This window comes from Falco peregrinus, chromosome 7, assembly GCF_023634155.1.
Source record: "Falco peregrinus isolate bFalPer1 chromosome 7, bFalPer1.pri, whole genome shotgun sequence".
Taxonomy (NCBI): domain Eukaryota; kingdom Metazoa; phylum Chordata; class Aves; order Falconiformes; family Falconidae; genus Falco; species Falco peregrinus.
In genome coordinates this window covers 82,982,624-83,009,885 of record NC_073727.1, presented here as the reverse complement: position 1 = coordinate 83,009,885, position 27,262 = coordinate 82,982,624, and the positions used below count along the sequence as shown (strand labels likewise).

Genomic DNA, 27,262 nt, shown 5'->3' with positions numbered 1-27,262 from the left:
CTAAGTGAGCAGACCAGTCGCTTGCCCTTTATCCTTAGAGACTGCTGACAAAGCACTCAAGATCATGGGATCAAACAAGTTCTTCTAACATATCCCAGTATATCCATCGGAAACAAAATACTGATGAGCTTCTAAAGGGGGCAAGATTTGTAATAAACAATAGAAAAACAATCTCTTCAATGAAAGAGGAGCATAAATGTCAAATGTTAATATTGTTTCCAACTCCACTGGAAAGCAAAGCATAAAGTACATAGCAAACATTAAACATTATAACCATCAAATGATATATAACCACTTCTTTGTATGTCTAATAGTATAAGAGATTACAGATGTTCAAGTTTATTATTCAAATAATTGTGTTTCTTTCAGTAAGCAATGTATTTGAGTAGGAAGAATTTAGCTATATTGCACTACAAATATATATATCTATATATATATATATATATCTCATCGTGGCCAGATCTGCAGAACTTACAAATGAAGACAGATAGTTTAGAAAGGTATTACTTTACTTGTAAGTCTGTCATCTGTTATTAATGTCAGTTGTTGGACCTGTGAATTGCTAAACTCAAACTATAAACTATGAGATATATTCAGTTTATGTACAGTTAGTATACATGCTGTATTATTTATAAAATGTGGCAATAACCTTGGTCAGGTATTTCAGGAGATACTTCAGTTTTCAGCACAAGCAGTGAAAGGAGACTCCTTGCTGTCTTATTTCAGTGACTGCTGTCTCCTCTGGTGATACCTGGAACTTCAAAAGGAAAAGATGGTTGTGCAGCCGTCTTGGAGAGGAAGTTATGGCATTTATGATGGAAGGGTGGAAAGAAGAAATACCTTCAGTAAGACCTGCTATTTAGACCTAGGTGAGAGAGAAAAAGTTGTCTGGAGAAGCGGCTTGCCACCTACATTATTATTTCCATTTGAATACAAAGGTGTTTTGACTACATGGTCTTGGGAATTTGTACTGGTACTAAAAAGGGAAATGGGCAATCAAAGAGGTTTATCCAAATGTAATTTGGCTGACCAATATGTTAGCGAAGATGAGTCCTATCATTCATGTCTTTCCAGCTCCGATGGGGTAATAATTATATCCACATTGTTCCTGGTATATGTTATGGTATTCCAGCAACTTCAATTAAATTTTGAAGACAGCTTTCTCCTTTGAAAGTTGTTCAGTCACTTAGGGCCACTTGTGTTAAATCTATACGCCAGGCTTCTAAGAGCTGAAATCAGCTGCGTTCTCCATCTGTGTGTATTAGTTATTATGCACGTCCTTAGTGTTGTTGACAACCATTAGAAAACTCTGGCAGCCATTTCTATTATTTCTGAATAATCATGCAGAGGAATTCAGGAATTCATGAGGATCTGATGATGACTGCAGACCCTACTGACATGGACCAGATTATGCCCATGTTTATGCCAGCATTAATCAGATGTAACTGTTGTTACCATGTTGTTATCTCAGAATGACATGGATCTAATTGTGAGCAAATTGTGAGTATTGGGCTCTGACGTGAGCATATGGCTCCATGCCTATTATTCTACTCCAAAATCTCTCCAAATTTGTATATAGCTTGCAGCTGAACCTTAGACTACTGAATTTTCCACATCTCCCAGTAGGTGCTGCATTATTTAAATTACATCTCTGTAGCTGATGAGGCATCCAGATGATTTCTGTTGCATTCCTTGAAGAATAGTTTCACTGTTGTTTTCTTGTCAATTCTGTCATCCTGTAGTGTTGCTGTAAGTTTTCCTCACTGCTCTGTGGTTCATTGAAGAAATTTTGTAGCATGTTTGCCACCCCAACACTTGACGAGCTGATTCACCCCCTCTTATAGGAGCTGCTAGTAAGCACTCTTGTCACACTAATACTATGTCTTGACACTACAGCTGTTCCCTTGCTGTCTTCTCTCTTCCTCCTACCCTAATTATGATTGGCTTCATCCTTCTTTTTCTGTAATTTATTGGTACTTTGGAACTGGTTTCTCCCCTGTCCCTGCTTCCACACTCACAGTAATGGGTTATTTTGCTGGTTAGGGACAGTCATCTCTTTCTTGGGTACATATAACTGAGAAATTGTTTTCTAAAATGCACTGTGGAAGGAGAAGATGTAGTTTTTGGCCTGACTGTCATTATAAACAGTCCTGTGAAGATTAGACGTGTGAACAGAAAAGGTAGTCTTACCCCTAGGAACAAGTAAGACAAAGAACAAGTCTTACCCCTAGGAACAAGAGCAGAGTAGCAATGGTTTTGAACAAAGGGACTTAGAAGTTAATGGTTTCATCTTAGGTAGCGTAAATGCCAGGGACCATTCTGCAGTTTAGCAGAGAAATTATTATTTTAGACTTTGATAAAAAGCAGACCAGGGGCGCTGCATCTGGAGCCAGCCAAGTTGTAGTCTCTCTGGCAGAGAACAGGAAAAGAATGAAAAGAAGTTTTAATGGAGTAGTTTTGTACTCATTTGCACCTAGGGCCAGAAATCATCCAGTTAATTCTGCCATATCACCCACCTCTATGTTAAGGCAGTGCTTCCCACTCAGTCCAGAATAGTAATTGTGGCTTTCATTTCCAATTGCTTTTTAGATTTTAAAACACTTCACCAGAATGATCACACTCGAGTTAAAGACAATCCTGTTTTTAAATGATACAAGTAATTCCTAACATTAAGTGTAACAATGCTAGAAACAGCGGTGTCTATCCGCAGATACATTATTCACTTTTTTTTTATAAGATGTTTCAGTGTTTCATAATTACGGGAAGAGAATCCCACTTTCCCCTGTCTAATTCAATCAGTTTTAATTGCTTTGAAACCACAGAGTATATTTTAACTCTTATTTTCTACTGTGACTCGATCTAGAAATACCTGTATAGGGAAATTATTTCTAATAGTTGACAGCTCATAATTCAAATGCAAAAAATGTCATAATGAAATCCAGTTTGTACAAGGAATAAGGACCACATTCTTATCTTGAGGATAATTAAAAATAGGAGCAATTTACCTGAGAACATCACTTCCATTCTTCAAATATAAATAGATTTCTTTGTAGAAGATGTACTATAGCTCAAAAAAAAGTTATGATCTTAATACAAAAACTACTGGGTGAGGTCATACTGAAGTAATCATATAAATACCTTCCAGTTTTAAAATACCTGTTGTTGTTTTTTCACTAGTAAGTGGGAATTACTATTTAACCAATCAGGAAAGTATGCCAAAAAATCTCAACCAATCGATTCAGAAACGAGTGGAGAGATGGATTCTTCATATATATATATGCAACTGACATTATAAACAGTGTTCAAAAAGCAAATATACAGCATTCCTGTATTCAGGATTCTTGAGGTAAAACATATCCATCCAGCAGATCATGTATAAAACAGGCTGGATGGCTCTCTGATATTTCAGTTATATATTACAGTATATTGGTCAGTTTTCATGCCTGCCTATAGTACAGTTGTGTTTAGTGGAAGTTAAAAAAGGAGAAAAAAAAGGTAGGATGGCTCAACTCATGCCAGAAACACACTGAGCCAGAGCCTCACTGTTTCCCCATAGTTAGTCATTCCCCTAAAGCACAGTGTGGGTCACATGTCTGTTTACATGAGCTACCTTTATGAAGCATTTTGTCCTCTGTAGGTAAGTCACAACCATAGTTACACATTATTGCTACTATTATTTTTATTAGAGGACAATCTGCTTATTTTATTCAGACTGATAGCATTAGCTCTGATTTAAACAATAATAAGCTGTAAACCTTATCTCATCGTGTGTAAAGACAGAAGTGTGTTACAAAAGGAGATAGAAAGGAAAACCCACTGTCCATGAATTATCTTTTGTTCAAAGATACAGTTTTATTCAGTGTACTTGGATTTAAGTAATGGTCTTGTGATCTAAAGAAGTCACCTTTGGATCACATGAGTTCCCTACAGATTTCCACAACATTCTGCCTGCCGCTGGCAGGTACTGCTCTAGAGGTAACCATGTACAAGGCAACACGTCACACAGGTTTAAATAAGTGTTTAAGATTCCATTCAGCTTGCCACAGACTGACCTTGTACTGCTGATCAGAGTGGGAGCTATGATCAGTTACAGAAAATGGCAAATCTCACCCCATAACATTAATAGTAATTTCTGTAAATTAAACATACAGAATTTATACTCTAGCAGCAAGTAAGCAAGTAAAAATCACATTTCCTGTTGTACATTCGTAAATTTTAGACTTACAAGTATGGAAACATCAATTTGTATGCATCAGTTGTCCATTTCTTGAACCAATATCAATAGCCAGAGAGGCAATACTGCATGAGTCAGTGCAGTATCCAGGCCCGCATTTCATTGCTCTCAAACATGAGGAGATTGAAAATAACTGTATTCAGGGTGTGACTAACCAAAGCTACCCAAAACTAGATCATACTCTAGGCACACCTATGCTACTAATTTCATAAAAGCAAACCCCCACACTCAGCTGTCGTTCTCCTAAATTTAATCCAAATGGCATGGGTTTTTTTTCCTTCTACGTATGTCTCCCTTCTAGTTTGACCATATTTGCAGTTAGAAGATGTTCTCAGTATTTTTTTTGTATTGAAACATATTCAGATTCTAATGCTGCAGTCAGTGTGGCATGGGTGTCTGCACCAATTCAGTCACCCACCTGCAGCCATCTTCAAATAAGGTAGTCGGTTGTAGTATTTCTTACTACATTTTATCTTTATTACATTTTATCTTTATCCAGTCTGTTTTCTCCATCCCAGCAAAAAATGCGTAGGAGCATTTTTAATTCTAATGTAAAAGAGTGTACTCTTCTATATGCTCTTTTGACTAAAGATTTTCATCACCGCAGAGTACCTGCAGATTCTGTTGATTACCACTCAAAGCAGGAAAGCTTAACACTTGTACAATTTGTATGGCTCTTGGGAAATTTAAGATTGGTTCAACATTTTTCTGCCTGATTCAAAACAACGACTTGTTTGTGGCCATGCTGTATGTTGTTTCTTTCTAATTGTTATATAAAGAATTGTTTAAAGTAGACATATGACAAACTTCTGCCTAATTTTAATTTAGACAAACAGAATATCTTGTAGCGAGTTTTCAGAGCACCAATAGGCAGCACAGGCATTTGATCACAGAATCACGGAGTAGTCAGAGTTGGAACGACCTCTGGAGATCATCTAGTCCAACCCCCTGTTAAAGCAGCTTCACCCAGAGCAGGTGGCACAGAAATGCATCCCAGCAGGTCTGGAATGTCTGTAGAGAAGGAGACTCCCTGGCCTCTCTCGGCAGCCCGTTCCAGTGCTTTTTCAACCTTACAGTGAAAAAGTTCTTCCTCATATTCAGATGGAACTTCTTGTGTTGCAGTTTGTGCCCGTTGCCCCTTGTCCTGTCTCTGGGCACCACTGCAAGGAGCCTGGCCCCGTCCTCTGGACACTCGCCCTTAAGGTATCTGTAGACATTGACCAGATCCCCTCCCAGTCTTCTCCTCTCCAGGCTATGCAGCCCCGGCTCTCTCAGCCTTCCCTCACAAGGGAGATGCTCCAGTCCCCTCACCATCTTCATAGCCCCCCGCTGGGCCCTCTCCAGCAGTTCCCTGTCTCCCTTGAACTGGGGAGCCCAGAACTGGACATGGGCTGCAGGTGTGCCCTCACCAGGGCAAGCAGAGATGGAGGATCATCTCTCTCGAGCTGCTGGCCATGCTGCTCCCAGTGCCCCCCAGGATGATCCCATTGCCCTTCTTGGCCACCAGGACACACAGCTGGCTCATGGGCAGCTTGCTGTCCCCCAGAACCCCCAGGCCCTTCTCCGCAGAGCTGCCTTCCAGCAGGTCACCCCTGGCCTGTGCTGGTGCATGGGGTTGTCCCTCCCCAGGTGCAGGACCTTACACTTGCCTTTGTTGAGCTTCATTAGGTTCCTCTCCTCCCAGCTCTCCAGCCTGCCCAGGTGTCACTGAATGGCAGCGCAGCCTCCTGGTGTGTCAGCCACTCCTCCCAGCTTTGTACCATCAGCAAACCTGCTGAGGGTGCGCTCTCTCCCTCCCTCCAGCTCATGAATAAGTTGAACAGGACTGGACCCAGCTCTGACCCCTGGGGAACACCACTAGCTACAGGCCTCCAACTGGATTCTGTGCTGCTGATCACAACCCTCTGAGCTCTGCCAATCAGCCAGTTCTCAGTCCACCTCACTGTGCACTGGTGTAACCCACACTTCCTGAGCTTACCTGTGATGATGTTATGGGAGACAGGGCCAAAAGCCTTGCTGAGGTCAAGGTAGACAACATCCACTGCTCTCCCCTCATCTACCCAGGCAGTCACTCCATCCTAGAAGGCTGTTCGGTTGGTCAGGCATGATTTCCCCTGGGTGAATCCATGTTGACTATTCCTGATAGCCTTCTTTTCCCCCGTATGCTTTGAGATGACCTCCAGGATGAGCTGTTCCATCACCTTTCCAGGGACAGAGGTGAGGCTGACTGGCCTGTAGTTCCCTGAGTCCTGCTTCCTGGCCTGTTTGGGGACTGGAGTGACATTTTCTTTCTTCCAGTCCTCAGGCACCTCTCCGGTCCTCCGTGACCTCTCAAAGATGATGGAGATTGGCTTAGCAATAACATCTGCCAGCTCCTTCAGCACTCGGGGTTGCATCCCATCGGGGTGCATAGATTTGTGGGTGTCAATTTCACTTAAGTGATCCTGAACATGATCCTCCTCAACCAGGAGGAAGTCTTCCTTTCTCCAGACTTCCTCTTGCCTCCAGGGTCTGGGATTCCTGAGGGCCAGCCTTGGCAGTAAAGACTGAAGCAAAGGCGGCGTTCAGTAACTCCACCTTTTCTGTGTCCTTTGTTACGAGGCACCTACCTCATTCAGCAGTGGGCCCACATTTTCCCTAGTTGTTCTTTTCCTACTGATGTACTTGAAGAAGCCCTTTTGGCTGCCCTTGACCTCCCTCACCAGCTTTAATTCCAGACAGACCTGAGCCTTCCTCATCACCTCCATGCATGTTCTGACAACGTTCCTGTATTCCTTCCAAGCAGCCTGTCCCTTTTTCCATATCCCATAAATTATTATTTTTTTTAGTTCTTCCAGAAGCTCCTTGCTCATCCATGCAGACCTCCTGCCCCCTTCACTTGATTTCTTACCCATTGGGCTGCACCTATTTTGAAGAAGTGATGCTTGAATACTAGCCAGCTCTCTTGGACCCCTCCTACCTTCTAGGGCCCTAACCCATGGGATTTCTCCAAGTATGTCCTTGAAGAGGCCAAAGTTAGCTCTCTTGAAGTCTAGGGTTGCAATTCTACTTGTTCCTCTGCTTCCCCCACACAGTATCGTGAACTCCACCATCTCATGGTCACTGCAGCCAAGGATTATCTAACACCAAGAACTTAGACTAAGTTAGGCACTCGCTTAATTAGGATCTTACTGAAAGTCAGTAATATTAATTCACATTTTGATTCACAACCTTAATCTTTCTTTATATTTAAATAAATATATCAACAATACAGTTGTCTTACTGATTTGTAATTTTTCGCATACACCATTAGGTGGCAGGGAACAATAGAGATTTACTTGATGAAGTGTCATACATATGTTGAAATACAGATCTGTCAGATTGTTCTCTCCACCCTTTCTGAATCAGAATTATTTCCTCCTGTGACCTGTCAAGTGCTTTGTCTAGTGAATTATTAAATGACTTACCATCAGGGCTCACTGCTTTCATCAAGACCCAGATTTCATTTCTGTGCAATCCTTTTGCCAAAGGAGAAAGAAAACAAGGCATATTCATCCTACTGGGAGTTCTATAAACATGAAATCTCACCACAGTTGTATCTCTAATTCTAACCTCTACTTCTGCTTCTAGTTGGGCTAAATCTGACCGCTGGGAGTAGCCCCTAGGCCAGGCTAATTCCAGCAGGGATTGGTGGGAGGCAAGAAACTTTATTACTCTTTTGGGAGCCTCAATTCTAAACTGATTGTAAGAGCTAGGCTTTTGTCTGGGTCCAGCTATAAATAAGGACACTTTATATAGCATAGGTACAAGAAGATTGAAGTGATGGCCTTTAGATACCCACGCTGACAAGTGGGTGCATGTGAAAAGATAGGGAATTCATACTGCCAGCATCATTTCTTTCTCTAAATCTAGGTCACTACTGATTTTAGAGTTGCAGTGGATGTCACAGGTGAGAGGGTAGGAGGCAGGAATCACAAAGCAAGACTTGTCTGCTTGATAACTCACTTGATTATTGATGTATGTGAAGTTAGTTCTGCTACTAGTGACTCTGTAGGAGTTAAGGATGCCTATGCCCAGCATTCCCCAGAGACATAGAATTAAGTCCCTGACAGAAGTAGTCCTGAAGAGGCTTATTCCCTCAAACTCTTCTAGTACTGTTGGTAGGAACAGTGCCACAGATACTGTCACAAGTGCCTAACTGGAAATTCCCAGTGTAGATTTTTCCATATGTTTATGGAATAAACTCATGCCAAAGAAAGAATGAGACAGCTGCAGTTTGCCATACCCGTTTTTTAAGCTAACACTTGAAAGGAGGAAAAGCACAGGAGGGACATTTTGTTGATTTATTATTGACTACTCTGATACGCAGAGAACTTCAGCTTAATGCAGTTTTAACATGACTGAGTGAGTAACAGTAGGGAGGCTGAAATGCATGACAGAAATGACAGAAAAATACGTGGTGGCAACTCACAGAACTCCTACAGTGTGTCTCTTTTGTCCCAGGCAATTGCATCTGGAAGCAAGGAGTTCTTTGTTCCACTTCAGCCCCAGCATTGCTTGAGAACACTGACAGAAACCACAGAAAGTGCAATCTCAGTATTTGTGAGGTCTGCATGTCTGCTTGGGTTGGATTCAGTATTTTTCATTTTAGTCCCTGAGTTTCAGTCACTGTGTTGTATCCACCCAGTCCAGTCATAGGCAATCCTGTGGGAAATGGTGTATCTGAATGGGAATCTTCAATAGTTAAAAATCCCAAACCAAATAATAATGATGGTACTACAAGAGAACTTAAGCAACAGATTCTATTAACTTGGATTGCAGAAAGTCAGATTCCTTCCAAACAGAAATGCTTGCTGCCTGTGTACATCACAGTCCCGTGGCCACCATAGCTGTTGGTATAAAAGGTGGATCATCTTCAGCAGTCATTTGTTTCCTTCACAAATAACTCATAGATACAGATTTCAGAAAGCTGTCAAACAGGATTGAAGCTAGTTCAGCATGCTGTCAGCCTTAGCATCTGACAGCAGTCTTTGTACTCCAGAGGGTTTGGTCTCCCAGTCAATCAGTAGGTCACCCTACCCTATTTCTACTGTGTAACTTTGCAGATTATGGATATCCCAGGAAAGATGTAGCATAGCCCTGGAGATCATGGGAGAGGAGCTGCAGTGTAAGGAAACTGAACTTGGACCATGTGTGAAACCAAACAAATTACATTTTTTCTGGTGCATTGTGAGCTGCTAAGTAGTCAAAAAACATTGTCTTTGAAAGACTTGATGTAAAACAGGAGTCACTAAGGAAGTGTGTTTCTCTGAGGTGCTTGTGTTCAGTCTGTGGCGCTGTCCAGGCTCTCTGAAGGACGGGCTGCTGGGAACAGGTAGGTGTCATGCAAGGCAGTATGCAGTGCAAGCTGTGTGCACATTATAATTTGCCCCTGGAGTACACAGCGGCTGTGACCCCTGGCTTGGATTTCACATGAAATGTTCTCTGCTTGTAAATACTAATGATGCTGCTACGCTCTCACTAGCCTGGTGTCTGACAGTACATTGGTTAACGCTGTTGACTGGATCTGGGGCAGAGGTGATGTACTTATCCTTGTAGAAAAGGGAGGAACAATCATAAAAGATCAAGCTGATTACTTATTGTGCCTTATGTTGTTAAAACCATGGATAAGTAGTATGAAATATTTAGATCTCCAGAAAGGAAAGGTCTTTTCAGTCTGATTCACATGTGGGCTACCATATCACTGAATCTAGAGAAGGCTTTATCTGTTATCAAGCTGTTTTTCACATGATGTTCTTGAAAGCTGGAGAGGGGCTTTTTATAAGGGCATGTAGTGATAGGACCAAGGGGGAGTGGCTTTACACTGAAAAAGGGTACATTTAGATTCAATATACAGAAGGAATTCTTCACTGTGAGGGTGGTGAGACACTGGCACAGGCTGCCCAGAGCAGTTGTGGCTGCCCCATCCCTGGGAGTGCTCAGGGCCAGGCTGGATGGGGCTTGGAGCAACCTGGTCTGGCAGAAGGTGTCCCTGCCCATGGCAGGGGCTTGGAACTGGGTGATCTTTAAGGTCCCTTCCAACCCAAACCATTCTATGATTCTATGATTCTTCATGGTTGTATCAGAAATGCAAAGATCCTGCAGATTTCCATTTGTGCCTTTGGTCCTTTCATTGTTTTACAATCAGATGTGGAAGTCTGCCCCAGAAGGGGATAAACATGTTCTGAGATATTGTCATATTTTGAGAATGCAAGGACCTAAACAAGATTCAGTCTCACTGGACCCTCCTTAGGAGTTAAAGTTGTTTGCAAGAGTAGTCACAAACATTTTTTTGATTTCTCACGAGCTGTGTCCAAGAAGACAAAGTTCAGCCCCCTTTGCAGGATTTTGTATGTTCCATCTGCTTTCTGAGGTGGATGTAATAAAGACAAAAAAATGAAAATTATCTTCTTCAGCACAAAAACCTTTTTGCGATTTTTTAAATTGCTATTAACTTTTATTGATATTCTGCCTCAGCTCTTTTTACGAAGGTCATCAAACAGTTTGGTTTGGTTTTTCTTGAACTGTCTAGGTAATGAACTTTAAATTTGTACTTCCAGTACTCTTTTTGAGGAGTCCCCAGTAAACTAAAACATATTTAGAAAGCAAAGAAGGGACAGCATTTCACTGTAAGATAGGAGGAAAACCCTTGGTCTGAGCTAACACATTAATGCATGAAAGAGTTTCCTTTGAAAGGGGGATCTCAGGCAGGACAGTAGAAGCTGGTGAGCTGGAGAAACCAAAAAATCCAGGAGAACAGCAGGACAAAGTGTATTTCCTAGGCATATGATGACTCTGTGAAGACTCTGCTCTGTACCATCTTGCTCTTTCTTCTGTGCTAGACACCCAGAAATTAGATTAGTGGAAAGAAAGAAGTGTGCTTTCTTAGTACGCTTTTCTTAGCATGCTGAGAAGGTGATAACAAGAAGTAGGATGAGATAGAAAACAGGAGTGGTTTTGTTCAGGTCTGCAAGATACTGGGATGATTTACATTGCAGTGGATGAATGCCTAGGGTTGTTTTCCTTCAAATGTGCCAAGAGATGGTACAAGACCTACTGATGGTTTCATATGTACTGTCAAAGCTACTGCCTACGACTGCAAACATTCAGCTTCTTGTGAAAGACTATTACAGACAAGACCAAAGGAAAAACTACTCTTGCAAGCAATGTTCTACCTGCCCAAAACAAACAACAGCAAGGGTGGTTTGTGTAGCAATTTGTAGGAGGAGGTCTGTGGATTTTCATCCTTTCTTTAAGGCTGGGATCTAGGAAAAGAACCTGAAGGGTAAGAGAGGAAGAAGGATGCAGTTGCAAAACAAACAAAAAAAAAAACCCTAACTGATAGAGAAAGAATAAGTTGAGAAATTAATTTGCAGTAATGGAAAGGCATGTGAAAAAGCAGGCAGATGATGGAATGGCAAAAGAGAAAATTAGGGAAGCCAGTTGCAACAGAGGAGAGGAAAGTATCATTGAGATAGCTAAGAGATGGAGCCTAAGACAGAGCAATGATGCAGTATGTGACACAATGACATTGAACAGGAAACAAAATGACCTCCAGGTGACGGAAGTAACAGATGGGAGCAAATCTGAGATTCACCTCTGTACAGAGAGATTCATCCTGACTCAAGCAGATCAAGTGAACATAATGTCAGGTCATCAGTCAAAAAAAAGAGAATGAGATATGGACCAGAAGGTGAAAACTATCATAGAGTAGGGATGGCAGGAGGGGCTGACAGAGGCAGATGCATAGGGGACACAACTTGTCTATAAAACCCTTGGGTGAACACCTTAGAGTGAGAAAAGCTAGTTAGACTGAATGACAATATTGGTACAAGAAAGAATGTGCATACATTGTCATTAATACAATGGCATTAAGAATCTAGAACTGGAATTAGAAAGTTCCTGACCATCAGATCAGGAGGCTGTAGGTGCTGTCCCATTAGGAACATAGCATGCAAACACATCCTAGATTATCTTCAGGTGGAGCTGATCAAGTCTGGGAATGTAATCATACACAAGATTGATATCCACAATGAGAGAGACTAGATTGGATGTTGTAGGAGGACCTTCCTAGTCCCTGCCCTAATCTTATTTTCCTAATAATGATGCTGTTGACTCATGTATATAGACCAGGACAGGTGCAGACAGACAAATATTTGCCTCACTTTCCAAGCCAACTGGATGCCACCCACCTCTGGTATCTGTAGAGCTGGAGTGGCCCAGGGCAGTGCCTACATTGTCAAATCTGTGCAAATACATGACTTTCAGATCTGAACTGGCTTGCTTTTGCCTAACTTGGAGTGTGGGCGAGGGAGTCCACACCTATCCATACACCCTCAGAGGGCTGTGCAGGGCTCACATTTGGTGCTTCAGAGTAGTGCAAAAACTACTTAATTAGGGGTGCAGGGACTCTACAAGCTGATGTAGCAGGGCTGAGGGGATGCGAGATCCCAGAAGAAACACAGCAGTGACATCTACTAATCCAGGGTGCCCCAGCAGTGCGCACAGAAGCCGTGTGCACCATCTCTCTGGTCACTTCTGGCAGACTACAAGTCTGATTCACCAACATTGTGTATGACATGTCACTAGTAATGACAACTTACTCTTTGATTGCCCTCCCAGTTGTGCTGAGTTCCTAGACAACACTGCACAGTGAAGATGATGCCACTGTTCCTCCTAGAGCATCCCTTCCTTGTCTGTCATCATACTTCGCATCATGCTTCTGAAAGTTGCATTCCTCCTCAGCAAATGTACAACCTCCTGCTCATGCTGCAGTGACCACAGCCATCTACTGCATCAAGTAATGTTCCAGTGCACTGACTGGTTTTTGTATATTTGGAAGCAAATGTTTGTATATTATATATTATAGGCCTATGACAGAGTTTTTTTTAATTGCTATTAGGATGCTGGTGGGGAAAGATTGTTAGGCCCTTTACTGCATGGTCATCTGCATAAACAAAATCTTCATTCTGCACATTCCTCTCCTGTCATCCTGACTGCTGTCTCAACCACATTATATTTACATTTTGCCGTCCTAGTAAACACCTATGCTTATGTGAGTGTGCATGGCTCACAGTTTCCACTGTGACTGAAATGTGACCATTCCCACGCTACCTGAAGCTTTGTATTCTTGGCTTCTGAGATACCTGCTAGCAGATAGCTGTGACCATGTCTTCCTTTGATGAAGAAGTTCTTATCTTAGGTGAGATGTGGGGTGCTTCATCTTGCAACATTTCTGCTACCCCCCTAGGCAAAGAGAGAGACAGAGAGAGCACACAGGAAGAATGACAACTTGTACTTTCAAAATCACAGCCTCACCTAGGACAACAGTTGATAACAAGCCCAAGCAAAACTGAACTACTGACTCACCCTCCCCTCTTCTGGCCCCCTGGAAAAGATTGAGGATTTCTGTACTGGCTTCAGTGAAATCCTTTTTTGTCATTAAAAGAATTGGAGCTTCTTTAGCCTATACCTTTATCACAGAAACTGGTCTCCAGGTTTTTTTTCCCTGAGTTAAACTGCCTTTATCAGTGGACCTGTGATGGAAATAAGTGGCAAATATTTCCATGTGTAACTAAATTAACATGAAGTGCAGCACCGCATTTTTCACATATCTGAACACCACAGTATTTGGCTCAGCTGCAAGTACAATTACATCTAAGACTGAGATTGTGACTTGCAAGTGCTTTCTAGCAAAAGTGAAGTTTTAGGGTTTGAATGAAATACCTTTGTTTCTACAAAAAAAAGGTAATAAAGGCATTCCATAGGAAAAAAACACAGAAATATTCATGTAGATAAGGACACAGATATGAGTGTGATGTCCCATGTGACTTTGACATCTGGTATTACTTAGGCAAAATAGATGAATGCTTTCTCAGAGAATGGTGTATTTTCTGGGCAGATAAAATAATCACTGAATTATCTTTGTTTCCAAGCATATGTCAGATATCTGTGGTTTATTAGAAATACACATTTAGCTGGAAGCATAAGTCTAAAGCCTACTGGTCAAAAGAAGATCAGGACTGCAAAGCCAGACATGCTAACATTAGAAGACGTTAAAGTTAATATTGCATGTGCAAGCTAGATCCAGACCACTTCTGTAGAGGTGGGATTAATCTCAGTTTTGCCATCTGAAAGTTCACTTCTGTAGAGGTGGGATTACTCTCAGTTTTACCATCTGAAAGTTAAGCAGTGACTCTCAGATGCTCAGGTAGGCTCCTTAGCTATATGAGTATATGAGTAGGCAGAGATCAAGTACTTCATAGTGTGATTCATCCCAACCTAAGACAGTTGTCAAAGAGAAGGGAGGCATACCTCCCTTGGAGCGTGCTCATCTCTCTGTGCCCTAGAGAGGGTGCAAGTGACTTGCTTACAAGGTGGATCTCACCATAGCAAATGGCATGTTATTTTTGCCACAGGATCACTGTCTTAGTGCTTACTAAATCTTACTCTTCAGTATCTTCTATTTTTATTCTTTCCCTGTAGTGTGTAGGCCTCTGCATTATTTTAGCGTGGTATTGAATATACCACAGAACACAGGATTATTCATTTTCAGTGCAACTTTCTAAGATGCTGAGGTATAGCATTTGTTAGCTTTTTACAAACACTGATTAGTATCTTCAAAGATGTGTCACAAAAAGAGGCAATACTGTTATGACTTCTTTTTACAAAGGAGAAATGAAAGTGGCAAGATTAAAGCCATGGAAATCTTCCTTGCACTTTGGGTGCGGACAGACTGATTTTTCAGTGCTTACAGCACTACACATCATTGTGAAAGTGTGAGATGCAGTTTGTTGTGGCCTGGATTGCAGCTGTGAGAGCCTACTGACTTCACAAACCATGCTTCCCCAGTGCCTGCGTTTGTCACTATGAAAAGCAAAGAACTGTTGTTCCAGTTAACACTGTTAGTAGCAGCTTTATTCTGGGACACATAGCACTCTGGAGTGCCTGGAATAATGCCACTTGACTTTACATGGTTGCCCCAAAGTCTGTAAGGTGTTATTCATCCAACATAACTGTAAGTGCATTGCTTCTGTCACTGTAGACCTATTTTAATCCGGGTTCTGCAATGTCAATGCTGTAATGAAAGCAGCTAAGCCACAGCAGACAGCAGCCTCCCCCATTGCACAGTCATAACGAATTTCCACAGCACATGCCATTCTTTGCTCCAAGTAAGGTAGGGAGTCCTGAGGGGAAGCCACAAGAGTTTGTAATCGGGTCATTAAAAGAGCTTATGATAATATTCAGAAGGAGGCTAGAGTAAGGTTTCACATTTTCTTTTTTTGATTTTGCAAATACAAGTTTCTGTTAAAAACTTAAAAAAATTGTCATATAGTATTTTGAAAACAATCAGCAACTGGGAAAACAGAGGCAGAGGTGTCTCTGACTGAAAGCTCTGCCTGGGCCGTCAGCCGTGCTAGGTACTTTATCTGGCAGGTCTCCATCGGCTGAGCTCGCGTTCCAGGTGGTGGCAATACTGGCATCCCCTGGGCACTAGAGGGGGATGGATACACACACTTTGCTGGTGGATTTTACAGGCAGAGAAAGTGATTCTGCTTCTGGTTTCAATTCCAGAAGCTAAGGGAAGTAGTGACAAACTGACAAACCTTCCTCTCCTCCTTGTTTTTTTTCTCTTTTTAAGTCTTTCTCTCTTTCTTTCTTTCTTCTTTTTTTGTTTGTTTTTTTTTTTGTTTTGTTTTGTTTTGTTTTTGTTTGTTTGTTTTGTTTTGTTTTGTTCTGTTTTTTGGTGGGGGTGGGAATTTTTCCTCATCTTCCTCTTACCTTGTGTTCATTTCTGTCTCTGCTTCTCCTTTCCAACACGTTATTTCCCTTGGTGCTTAAAGGCTGTCTTGTGCTGTGCCTTTCCTCCTTCCAGAGAGAGCTTCTGCTTCCACTCCTAACCCCTGCTCATGATCCCTCACCTCTCCTGTTCCTGCCTGCCTCTTGTACCTTCACAGCCTCCACCTTCATGTGCAGCATAATTATATTAGATACAGATCCTCACTGTGTCTTCAGCAAGACATTAGTATCTCAGCCCCTTTCATCAGGATATCAAACAAATGATTATTAACATTCATGCTTTCCCTGTGATCAGGTCTGTGAGACAGGGAATGTGAGACAGGTTACACAGAGCTTTAGCTCAAGGTTGTTGAATTTTTTAATTGCATATGCACTAAAACAGATGTGTTTTGTTAAAGACCTGTTGAAGGAGTGAATCTTGCATTCAGAGCACAATAAGGTGAGGTGTGACACATGAGTATCAGATCTTGTGGGAGTTTCCTTTGAAGCATAGTATTTGCCTTCATGGTAGAAGGTAACATTGTCTTGAAAACCCAAGATGTTGACCATGATCTTCACTATGGAGTGCTAGGCATTTTTTTCAGACAGCTAGTTGCATAGAGATCCATCAGGCTAAAAGATTAGTCAGCAAATATAGCAGTCTTCCAGGTGAGCCAAACCATGGGATTGTTGGCATTGTGCCCTCCAATTCAAAGAAAGCTGAACTGAAGCCATTCTATGCCTTGAAGATAAAGTCAAAGACCTTGAAGGAGATTTCGATGAGAAGTAAAGCTGTGAGCAGAGACTGTCTGATGTGCCCTCAGTAGCCTGAAATTCAGGTTACTGAATAGTGAACCTGTCCTGGGTTCAGGTTGTTGTTGGGTCACTGATCTGGCCTTTGGCTTTCTGGACAGTACACAGAAATTAGCGCTATTATTAAGCTGCTTGTGACCCCCATTCTGCTTTTTTGATCTCCCTTTTTGCTCCTGTCTCTAACTATCCATGACTGTTTCTCATTTTACATGCTTGCTGTACTTTTTTACCTCTATCCAAAATTCCTCACCGTTCCCACTGAGCTAAGGATGTTTCTTCCCCTCTCTGCTCTCTTCACAACAGCAGTGGGAGCACTGAGCTCAGAGCTGGGACCTTCCCATTCTCATTGCAGAAGCTGCTGCATGTGTAAGGCCATCTGGTCCTCTCCTGCAGCCCTGGCCTGTGCTGCACTGCCACCTCTGCAAGTGGAGCATTTGTAGTAGCCAGAAGGTCAAAGCTGTTAGGACTTGGGGGGTGCTTGAGGAACTCATATGTCTGCTACCATATAATGTTGTCGATACCAACTGTACGAACACGATTTTTGGATGAATACTGCTTGGGTAGGTCTTTAGAAGAACAGACAAAAAGCAAATCTCTGGAACTGATGTTTTCGTTCACTAACAAAGAACTAACCATGGAATATGCTGTTACCACACACTGCTTCATCTGTGGCAGTACTATTGAACCATTTTAACAAAAACCTACTGAAAACTGGTAGCCTGAAGGCTTTCCATGGAAAACATCAGTCCAAAAAGTTTAATTTCTGACAGGTTTGGTTAGCTTGTAACATAGGAAGGTGAATAGTGTTTACTGTAAAGTTTGTTATTCCATGATCACTGGTACCTGGGGGCTTAGTTGGTTTGTCTTGTTTGGCGTTTGCTTTTTTCCCCTTATTTTTACAATTTATTTCTCAGTTACCCAAGTGGGGAAAAAATATGTGGTATTTAGTCAAAAACTGGTAGGTAGTAAACTGTTCTTATTATTTAAACATTTTTCCTTGATTGACTTTCATTTAAAGTCTTTTGAACATCCATCTCTGTATGTAAATATGTGTTGATGTGTGTGTGTATCCAGCTTGCTTTATTGCATCTTTTTTCTTCTCACAGAATCCTTATTGTTCATGATATACTCATTGTCCTTAAATCTATGGTTGGACTTTATGATCTTAAAGGTCTTTTCCAACATAAATGATTGTATGATTCTGTATGTGAGTTCTTTTTCTTAAGATTTTAGCTTGACTATTTAAGGAAGCATGGGTCAAACTATCATGCTCTTTGTCCTCCTGTCTGTCTATCTGCCTGTCAGTCCCCATTTGGTGAATTTGAGCCCCCTTGCCAAACAAAACTAGATTGGACCCTCTACTGAAAATCTCAGAAATTAATTCCTTTAAGTTCCATGGAAACTACTGGGAGAGGAATGGGACAGGAAAGAGATACAAATAGCTTCCCTTACTGCAGCTAAAGTATAGGCTCAACTTTTTTTTTTTTATCCTGACAGATGACCAGTCAGCACACACATAGCTTGGCGCCAGCCCCAACACATGCTGCCTCTTCTCCAGCCAGACAAACAGGAGACAGCGAGATGTGGGGCATGCCATAGCACACTTGGAGGTGGAGACATGGAACTCTTGCAGTGAGAGATGGAGGAACAGATTGTACGCATCTATAGGAAACCATATTTCAGCATTTCTGCTGTCCAAGGAACATCTGTTTGGAGGGAAGTGAGGGTAATTATAAAAGGGTGCAGGGAGAGCTAAAGGGGAAAGGTCTTAAATATGTAGGAAACTGGGCTACATCTTTTCTACTGCTTATGGCATAACACAGTAGCTTTCAGCCTTTGTTATTCCCATCCTGGAAAGAATCCTGAACAATGGCCTTTGTCTAGTCAACAAATTTTTGAATCACATTGTTTAGTTTCTTAGTCAGAGAAGGACTTTGTGAATAATGGGAGAGGTATTTAATGCCCATAGTTTCCTGCAAGACTTAGAAAAGGAACCTATAAGATAGGGGTCCTCAAACTACGGCCTGCAGGCTGGATACGGCCCCCCAGGGTCCTCAGTCCGGCCCCCGGTATTTACAGACCCCCCCGCCGGGGGTTGGGGGGGGAAACCAAGCAGCCGCAGATGGCCTGCTGCCACTTCATCCGCGCCGGCCCCCTGGTTAAAAAGTTTGAGGACCCCTGCTGTAAGAAATCAGTTGATGAGGGGGAGCTCCATCAAGCAATTACAGCCAAGGGCTACGGTTCTCAGTGGAACAGAAAAGGGACTGGGATCAAGGGATGCCATCCCAGATAAAGGAAGGATTTATAGTGATTTTACCATTAATCAGCCTTTTATGTATCTATTCATCTTCAATTAATGATGCACTGAATAGAATTTACCACTGCCCCTTTTCCTGAAAGCAAAAACTTCTGGAAAGCCAAAAGCATATAGTACAGTTTTAAACAGCTATAGAAATGCTCTCTAAAAAGAATACAGTTGAACTTAGCACAACTGGAAAGTATGCTGGTGCTCCTAGACACTCTGAATACATTAGACTAAAGGTTTTTGAAAGCACACAGAATAATGAAATGCCTAGATTTCTCTGCTTTTAATTCTCAAATGTTACAAAATTACTTTGTCATTCAAAAATGTATGTGGCTTACAAAGTTGCATCAATGATTTGTTTGAAATGTGTTTAGCTCATAAAATCCTCTCATCTCTTCAAACACATGTATTTGAGAGCACAGGTGTAATCAGTTTTCAAACCCAGTCAGGCTTGATATATAGGGTTTCTAGAAGGAATACATTTAGGGTCACCTCTCCTAGGATGGGCCTGAAGAAGAGCTCTTCAATAGCGTCTGCATCAATGTCTTGAAGAGAGGCAATTAGCTGAAGAATCCAAGCAAACCTGCCTAGATTTCTATGGAACATTGTTGAGATATACTCCATCAAGGCTTGCTGAGCTTCCTGTTGCAGCGTTTGTACATAGGGGAGACACTTTAGGACGTGGCATCCTGTCAAAACAAAAAGTAAAATAATAAATCTTGAGTAAACAATTTTGTTCTATGCCCTCTGTAATGATGGGTGTCTGGCTTTCTACTTTCTGTAGAAAATAAAATCTTTCTAAATATACCTTTTGGAAAGAAGATATGCATAGTTCAATAATTTGAAGGAACATTGAGCAGCAGTGTAAACACATTGGAATCTAACCCGTTATATTAAGTCCAGCTTTGAACCAGTAACAGGAGGTAACTTGGACTCAGTACAGATGGAGAAGAAGCTTTATAGTGTTGTCTACCCACCAAATGATGCTAAGACTGTAGTCTGAGTAGGTGGAAATATTCCAGCTCTAATCTAAAATAGGTAGGTAACATCAGGAAGATGGAGGCGGTGGTTTGGAGCAGCGAGCAGGCTGGCACTCTGAAGACACGTTTCCAGTCTACCCAGCCCCATCTCCCTCCTGTTGTTGCCTCTGATTGCTAAACTAAGCTGGGGCACTATGTTTCACCATGATGTCTAGATATCTTCTTTTACAGTCTAAAAAGAGTGTTGAGGTGCTCTGTGAGGTGTATCACGACCCACAGGAGGAGGATAGATAATTGGATTTTCTGGTTTTGTGCTCCCTTTTCTCAGCCATTTCTGAAGAGGCAAAGGTCTCTGCCTTATGGAGTTACGGTCCTGAGCCTCAGTCATGTCTCCCATAGCACGTGACTTCAAACCTGCTGGCTCACGGAGGTCTTTGTGGATGCCAGGGCTCAGTTCAAAGGACACCCCATGTTCATCCTTTGCCTCTGGTGGGATTGCCTTGTCATGTAGCTGTCAGCAACCTGTTGCCTCCTGTCCTCACCACCTGAAGATAACACCATGTTTTCTTTTCTAGAATTTCTGCAACCTGGACGTTGGTAGGATGAATCTCCAGGTTTTGACTTCTGCCTCTCCTGCCTCCCATGTCTTATTTTAACCTGTCTATCTACCAGCACACACTCCAGGCCTGTTTAACATCTTTTACAGTGACTGACTCCATACATCCCTGGGATGGATCTGAATAGCTCAGACCCGGGGGGGGGGAGTGTTTTGTACAGGATCATTTGTTTAAAAGTGTAGGAGGTTCTGCCTTCTTGCCTAGTGCCCTGTACTAGGGCAAAATCAACCTGGTTGGGTTTTTTTTTTTTCAGTCTGTGGTTGGCTGCCCTTTGTCACTTGTCAGCAGTTCTCTTTTCCCTAGACATCACTGCTAGTAGAGAAGAAGCCTCAGCAAAGCCTGCAACCAGGCTAGCCAGAAATGAAGGGTTTGGAAAAGTCTCCTTCTCCCTGAGGATTACCACCAGCTGCAACCTGTGAAGATGGTGTCAAGTGCTGGATTTTTCATGGAAAGGAAATTGTCATTATACAGAAAGGATTCTATATATTCAGGATGAAATTGCAATTGCTTATATCCCTTCAAATTTGCTTGATATCTGCATTTGGTCTTCTTTTGTATGTAATAAAACACTGGTCTTAATCTAAAAATAATGAGAAACTTCTTGGTCTGAGGTCTTTTGTAATAATATTCAGTCAACCACATGTTTCCATCTGAGTTGTAAAACCTTTAAAAGTGTCTTTTTCAACAGAAGTCCTGTCACAACCTTTATGGAGTTTAATATATATGTCTTCATAAATATATATATGTATGGCACTGACAGAATAAGAGTGCTGTTTTTCACAGTTCCCGTCTCCTCACTGCGCAGTTCCCGTTGCTTCTCAGACAATTGTCAGAAGTAGCAAGAGCAGTTTCACCTCGCTCTGTGCTGTTCATGCGTGGTGGGATAGTCCCACCTGCTCCTTCCTTTGACTCACTGTGCCCTAGAGAAGGCCTTGCAGCTGGACCCTTCACCCATACACACTTTGACCTCTCCAAAGCCACCTAGCCAAAGCACCCGCACCCCTGTGAAGAGCCGGGATGGCAATTATCTTCTGGAGAGTCTGGATTCAGTTGATGCAAGGCTGCCTATTTCTTCATAGGAGTTGGGTGCACTTCTTCGCAGGCTCTTGCTAACCCACATATGGTCAACCAGTCACCCAGCTAGAGCCTCCCGCACAGAAGTACTGTGCAGATCGTGCTTTAGTGGGAGGACCTACATTCCATGCTGCCTGCCACTCTGTCCCCAAAGGGATGGTTTTATCAGAGTAAGTACAATCCCTATGCTACAAGAGACCACTTAGGGCAGAAGCAAAGCTCTGTCGTACTTGTTTGTCATGTTTCTTGCTAAAGTGCTGGCCGCTGGCCTAGCTGTGCTGCTACAGGTGCATTTCTGGCCACCCTGTTGAACTCCAACTCATAACCCAGCTCTGGGATGCTCCATGCCTGGGTTTTCCCCATTGTCTCAGGCAGTTTTGGTGGTCCTAACAGGAACAGAATATTCAGGGTGGGAGCCCACACAAGGTACTCCATGATCCAGGAGAGGACTAAGCATTGTTCCTGCTGGTGGCTGCCTAAAATCCTCTTAGAACTGAGGGCTGCAAAATATTAAGATTTGGCCAAACGTCAAGCCGAAACTAAGAAGACAGCTGAAAATGCACTGCATGTATGTAGAAAACATTTTCTGAGTTTGGTGGCAAGTGTTCAAAGACTATTAAGAATAGTAATTGTGAAATGACAGCTGTACAGATCTGTCTGCAGCAAAACAGGTAGTGGAAGTGTGGTTTGGGCTGTGTATAAGCCCTGAGTACCTGTTTCAGCCCAGAGTTAGTTTGTGACTGTTTCATCTAGGTTTAACTGAAGTCCTCCCAGCTGCCTTCTGCTGCCTTCTGCAGCCCGTGGAGAAAGGCACCTCCAGAGAGCAGGGTCGTCCCACCTAGGAACTAAGGAGTCCTCCTGTAACTCCAGACAGTGTCTGCAGACAGCATGAAGGGCTGCTGGGCCTCTACACGGCACCCCGGGGAAACAGCAGGCATTGGAAGGCACGAATCCAGAGTATAATGCTGCTTCTGCTGCTTTCTCCTTATGTGAAAATCACATTTTATCCACAGAGATGATAAAAATGCCTGCTAGTTAAACTGTGTAAGCTGCTGCAGATGAGGGATTCTCCTCTCATCATCACCCTGGATATAGCTGGTGGCTTCTTTCAGCCTGATTTTATTGTGAAAAAAACTGAGAAACTAACTTGCACTGAAACAAACTACTGTTGTGATGCTGCAGCATAGACGCACAAGACAATACAAAGCATCTGGATGACATTACATCTCAAGAATCAGAATCTGAATCCTATTGGAAACAAATATAAACTCCCTACAGCCTTTGAGCAGCCTATAAACCTTATTCACCACAAGAAATATCATGGAACGAGTGAAGTATCCAAGTATCCTTTTGGTGTAGTCCCAAGTATAGCACACTGCTGACAGTGCAGCCAACAGCAGTGATTGCTCTGGAAGGAGTCAGAGATCGGAGCCAGAGCAGACTGGAGTCAAAAAGTCTTTCCATTTACTTTAGCGGACTTAGAGGTTGGCTTCTAATGACTCATTCCGTAGTGCTGACCTAGGCAACCTTCCTTCCTAATGAGGCTGAGCTTGGCACCAGAAGTGAGAGGATGCAATCACTAGTCTGAGTGTGCTCCACAACTGCTGTCCCAGGCTTTGACTGTAGAGATACTAAATAAAGAAAATAAAATGAAATAAATGAATTAATGCTGTCTAACCTCCGGGCAGTATCCTTTTGCCTCATTGATGAAAATCAGGTGATATAGGTTATTTTATCTTCTGCAGTGTTCTTCCTACAGAGGAATTCTTTGTTTAAATACTTCAGTTACTCACATCATGTACCCATGTACCATCTCTCCTTTGCTGTACTACGGGTGAGGCTGCTGCATTGCCTTTGATCTGGAAATCAGTTTGAAGTGACACGGTTAAACCTTTATTGATTAAAATTTATCAAATAGAAGCTGGTTTGGCTTACAGCGGGTAACCTACTGCACATATCCAAGGAACCTAAAGAAGCTACTTCAGGCAGAAAATCATTAAATTGTGGAATATGGGGTTTTGAGAACATTTAGCTATATTCATAGAAAAGAGTAAAACTAAGCAGTTGTCTATATGTAAATGAAAATGCCAAATGTCCTTCTAGGCACATAATAATCTGTGTCATTTCCAGGAGGACTTACCAGAATTAAAAAGAATAATTCCTTTAAGATAGGCATATTCTTTTGCACTTATGTCCAGATCCCAGAACTTCCACAATAAATTCTTCATCTTCTGAACTTCTGCTGAAGACGCTTGCAGTGATGAGCTGCCCAGATCGTTGTTAGCTGTCAAAGACTGATTGAGGAGGATTTTTTTCAATAAACTAGGGGCTGAAATCTCTTTCAGGTCAAAATCCACCCCTTCCTGTGCCATGCCCAGGACAAAAAGAGGGGCCCAGTTCTGCTGTATGAGGACAAGCTGATCCTCCCAAGGCACGTGATAAAAAGAAGGCAAGTTTCTAATAAAAGTTAAAGTCTTCAAGAGCACTTCAGAAGCCCTTCTGCACGTGGCTTCTGGCGTTTTCAGGACAACTCTTCTCCTGTCCATACAAGAGCAGCCCTTGCTTCGTGTGGAGTGGTGGGGACCATGATACTGCTGGTGCCACTTGGTCTCGCTTCCATGCTCTCTGTTAAGGATCTGGTACAGGATGCTGTTAGCACGATGTGTCTCACACTGACATTTCCCAAATTTCGCAGCTGAGATCTCAGCAGCCATAGAGCCAGAGTTCCCTGTGGCAGGGAAGCGTGCGTGGAGCTATGCATCAACAGCAGGGGAAGAGCATTTCTGCCACGCAGCGAGGCATCGCGTGCTTTTTATACACACGGGCAGTTGGAAAGTAATATGACCCTGATCTGTAAAGTTACCTTGAACTTTATTTGCACCAGTCTGTTTTGAAGGAGGCGGGGCTGCAGGCTGCCGGTGTCGCATAGGGCTGCCGTAGCCCCGCGGGAGCAGGAGGGCTCGCACCCGCCGGCACCCCTGTGCCCCGGTGCAGGCAGGCCGTGCCTGGCCTTCTGCCACCGTGCCAGCCGTTCTGTGCTACTGCCACCAGCAGTGGCATTTTTGCAAAAGCCAGCTATATAACACGTACAACCTGCCCCTGAGGGAAAGCCCAGTGAAAACTATGACACCGTAAGTGAAGAAGGAACAAGTTGTGTATATTTTTATTGATACACTGACCTTGCCCCTAACTAATGCTCTGCAGTGCACAGAAATGCATTTATACTTATAAATGATGCTGTGGTAGCAGTGCCTTGAATAGAAGCTTTTATTTCTTGTTAAAAGGAGCCACCTGAAGTTGCTGTGAATATCTACCATTACTCTTGACAGAGCACTTAACAGTGTTTGTGCTTTACACTTTAACTAATGGGATGTGACACCTATGTCAAGGAGCTCACCGGCGAAAATCCCAAGGATGCAAATCCTATGTATAGGAATATGTCCCATTCCCAGGAGATCTGAGAAAAACTTCAGAGAAAGTCAGCTGCTATAGCTCATGACAGTGTTATGTCCTGTGTGTCACATCCAATAATTTCAAACACAGAATGTGCAGGCTTCTCCCAGACTTGCTGTGTAATTAAATATTCTCCATACAAGCTGTGGAAATAAAACTGATGCAGAAAGAGAGCAAAATAGCAATTCATACTGTTTTATGTGTGAGCTTTTGTAGCGGAGCCAGAGCTGAATGACAGAATTGTCAGGACTCTTCAATCAACATGAGGGAACATTAAATAGCAGGAAAGCAAGGAACTCAGTTTAATAAGAAATCGATACATCAAGTTTTTGTTACTTTACATTCTCTTGCTTGCTCTTTTCTTAAATTGGAGAAGAGGTACTAAGTTTTTTCACCAAGTACAATGTTTATGCATTCCTACCATCTGGGCTTCTAGCATGTCTTAACAACAAATGAGCATAAAAATCAACAGCTCCAAGAGCTACTTCTGTTAGACCTCCAAGCCTCAGGTGTGTAAAGGCCACCCCATCAGATGCATAGCCACAAATTTTATCTTTGCTACAACTGTTTGGTTTTGTCATGCTGGGCCATTTTAAAATTTCCATTTATTAACCTCTCCATTATATTTATGTTGCAAAATTTTCCCCTTCTGAGAAGATAAAAAGTCGAGGGAGAGATGACTGCTCCAAAGTCGAGCAATGTAGAAGTGTAGTGCTGCTGAGGGGCAACTACCACTAACTGCAGCGAAGGTCAAGGGGGCTCAGGGCACCGAACACCTGATGGGATCTGCTTGTCCACCTCTGCCCACCTCTCCGTCCATTCAGCAGCTCTCTACTGTTGTCCATTGCTGCGATATCAAAGAGCTTTTTAGGTTAAACGGCACAGCAACAGAGAAATCTCCAGAAAGTCCCATTCTTCTTATCCTCACTGTAAAATTCTAGCTGGGTTGAGGTTCAGTGGAATGAACGCCAGTTGAAAAGCTAATGCCATCTGAGGTTCTGCATGAGTTACATGGATTGGCTAATGGCTGTATTAGAAAGAGAGACTGAGCTTGCTAAAACCATTCTTAAACAGTTTGCTTGCGAAAAGAAGTTCTGCCTTCTAATTGCTGGTGAGCATGCTGGTGTTCCAGTAAACTAGGTAGGAGAGTGAGCTCTGATAAACCCAACTCCTCTACACCATGGAAAAAAATATTTGACTTCAGCTGAAATCGGTACCATTTCACAGTTCACCATCATTTCACCCTGATGGTTTCTGTCATTGGTTCACAGTTCCTATTAATTTTGCTTATTAAAGTTCTATTCCAGATTAAATCGGTTCCTTTCCATTTTTTTTTCCCCTGAGATCTGCATCAGTCATATGCAAAGAGTCAGTCCTGATGTCAATAACATATGGTATTTGGTACCATTTCTATTTATCATAATTTATTTCCTTTGATTGTGTATAGTTCTAAGAGGCAGAAGCAAAGCATATTTTTCTAACAGGAAATCCTGGTATATTACAATAGCTTTATGACTGATTACCAAAAATACAGAGTAAAGGTTACTGCCTCAGTACAACTGCTAAGGACAGATCATCAGCTTTTCCTGAGAGAGTGATTACTCAGAACTGCGAGTCAATATTGAATTGCCAGTGAAACAGATCCTGGCATTCCTGATTCAAAATTGTCTGAAATGAGTTCTCTGTGTCACCTGATTTTCCCAAATGTAGAGGGCCAGCAGCTAAAATTAGCTCTATGCTCATAAACTAGACAACAGTTACTTTTACTTTCTAAATATTACCTATAGAATGGTTGCAGCCACATGCACCTCAATATTGTGTCTACAGACTTCTTGCTACACTAGCAATGCTTCTTACTTTCAAATGTTAAGATACAGAAAAACTTGTAGTAAAGTACAAGATCTTCATCACTGCTTAGTGATAACTTAGTTGCTATATACATTGTGCACATATATATATATATATATATATATATACAAAAAACAATGTT

General features: G+C 42.2%; 1 protein-coding gene across 1 annotated transcript; it reads right to left on the bottom strand.

Moving 5' to 3' along the window:
* Positions 1-19,434: 19,434 nt before the first annotated feature.
* On the bottom strand, positions 19,435-24,571 carry LOC101919801 (nuclear receptor subfamily 0 group B member 2-like). The gene is made up of 2 exons (XM_005229264.3): positions 23,960-24,571; positions 19,435-19,837 (listed from the first exon to the last, which is right to left on the bottom strand). Exons 1-2 carry the CDS (start codon positions 24,531-24,533, stop codon positions 19,584-19,586), a joined length of 828 nt encoding a protein of 275 aa, XP_005229321.1. The 5' UTR covers positions 24,534-24,571; the 3' UTR covers positions 19,435-19,583.
* Between the last annotated feature and the right edge of the window lie 2,691 nt (positions 24,572-27,262).

Coding starts and splice junctions, on each gene's coding strand:
- LOC101919801 (XM_005229264.3), bottom strand. CDS start 24,533: ATGGCTGCTGAGATCTCAGCTGCGAAATTTGGGAAATGTCAGTGTGAG. Junction 19,838..23,959: donor AATTATTCTTTTTAATTCTG/GTAAGTCCTCCT, acceptor TTGTTTTGACAG/GATGCCACGTCCTAAAGTGT.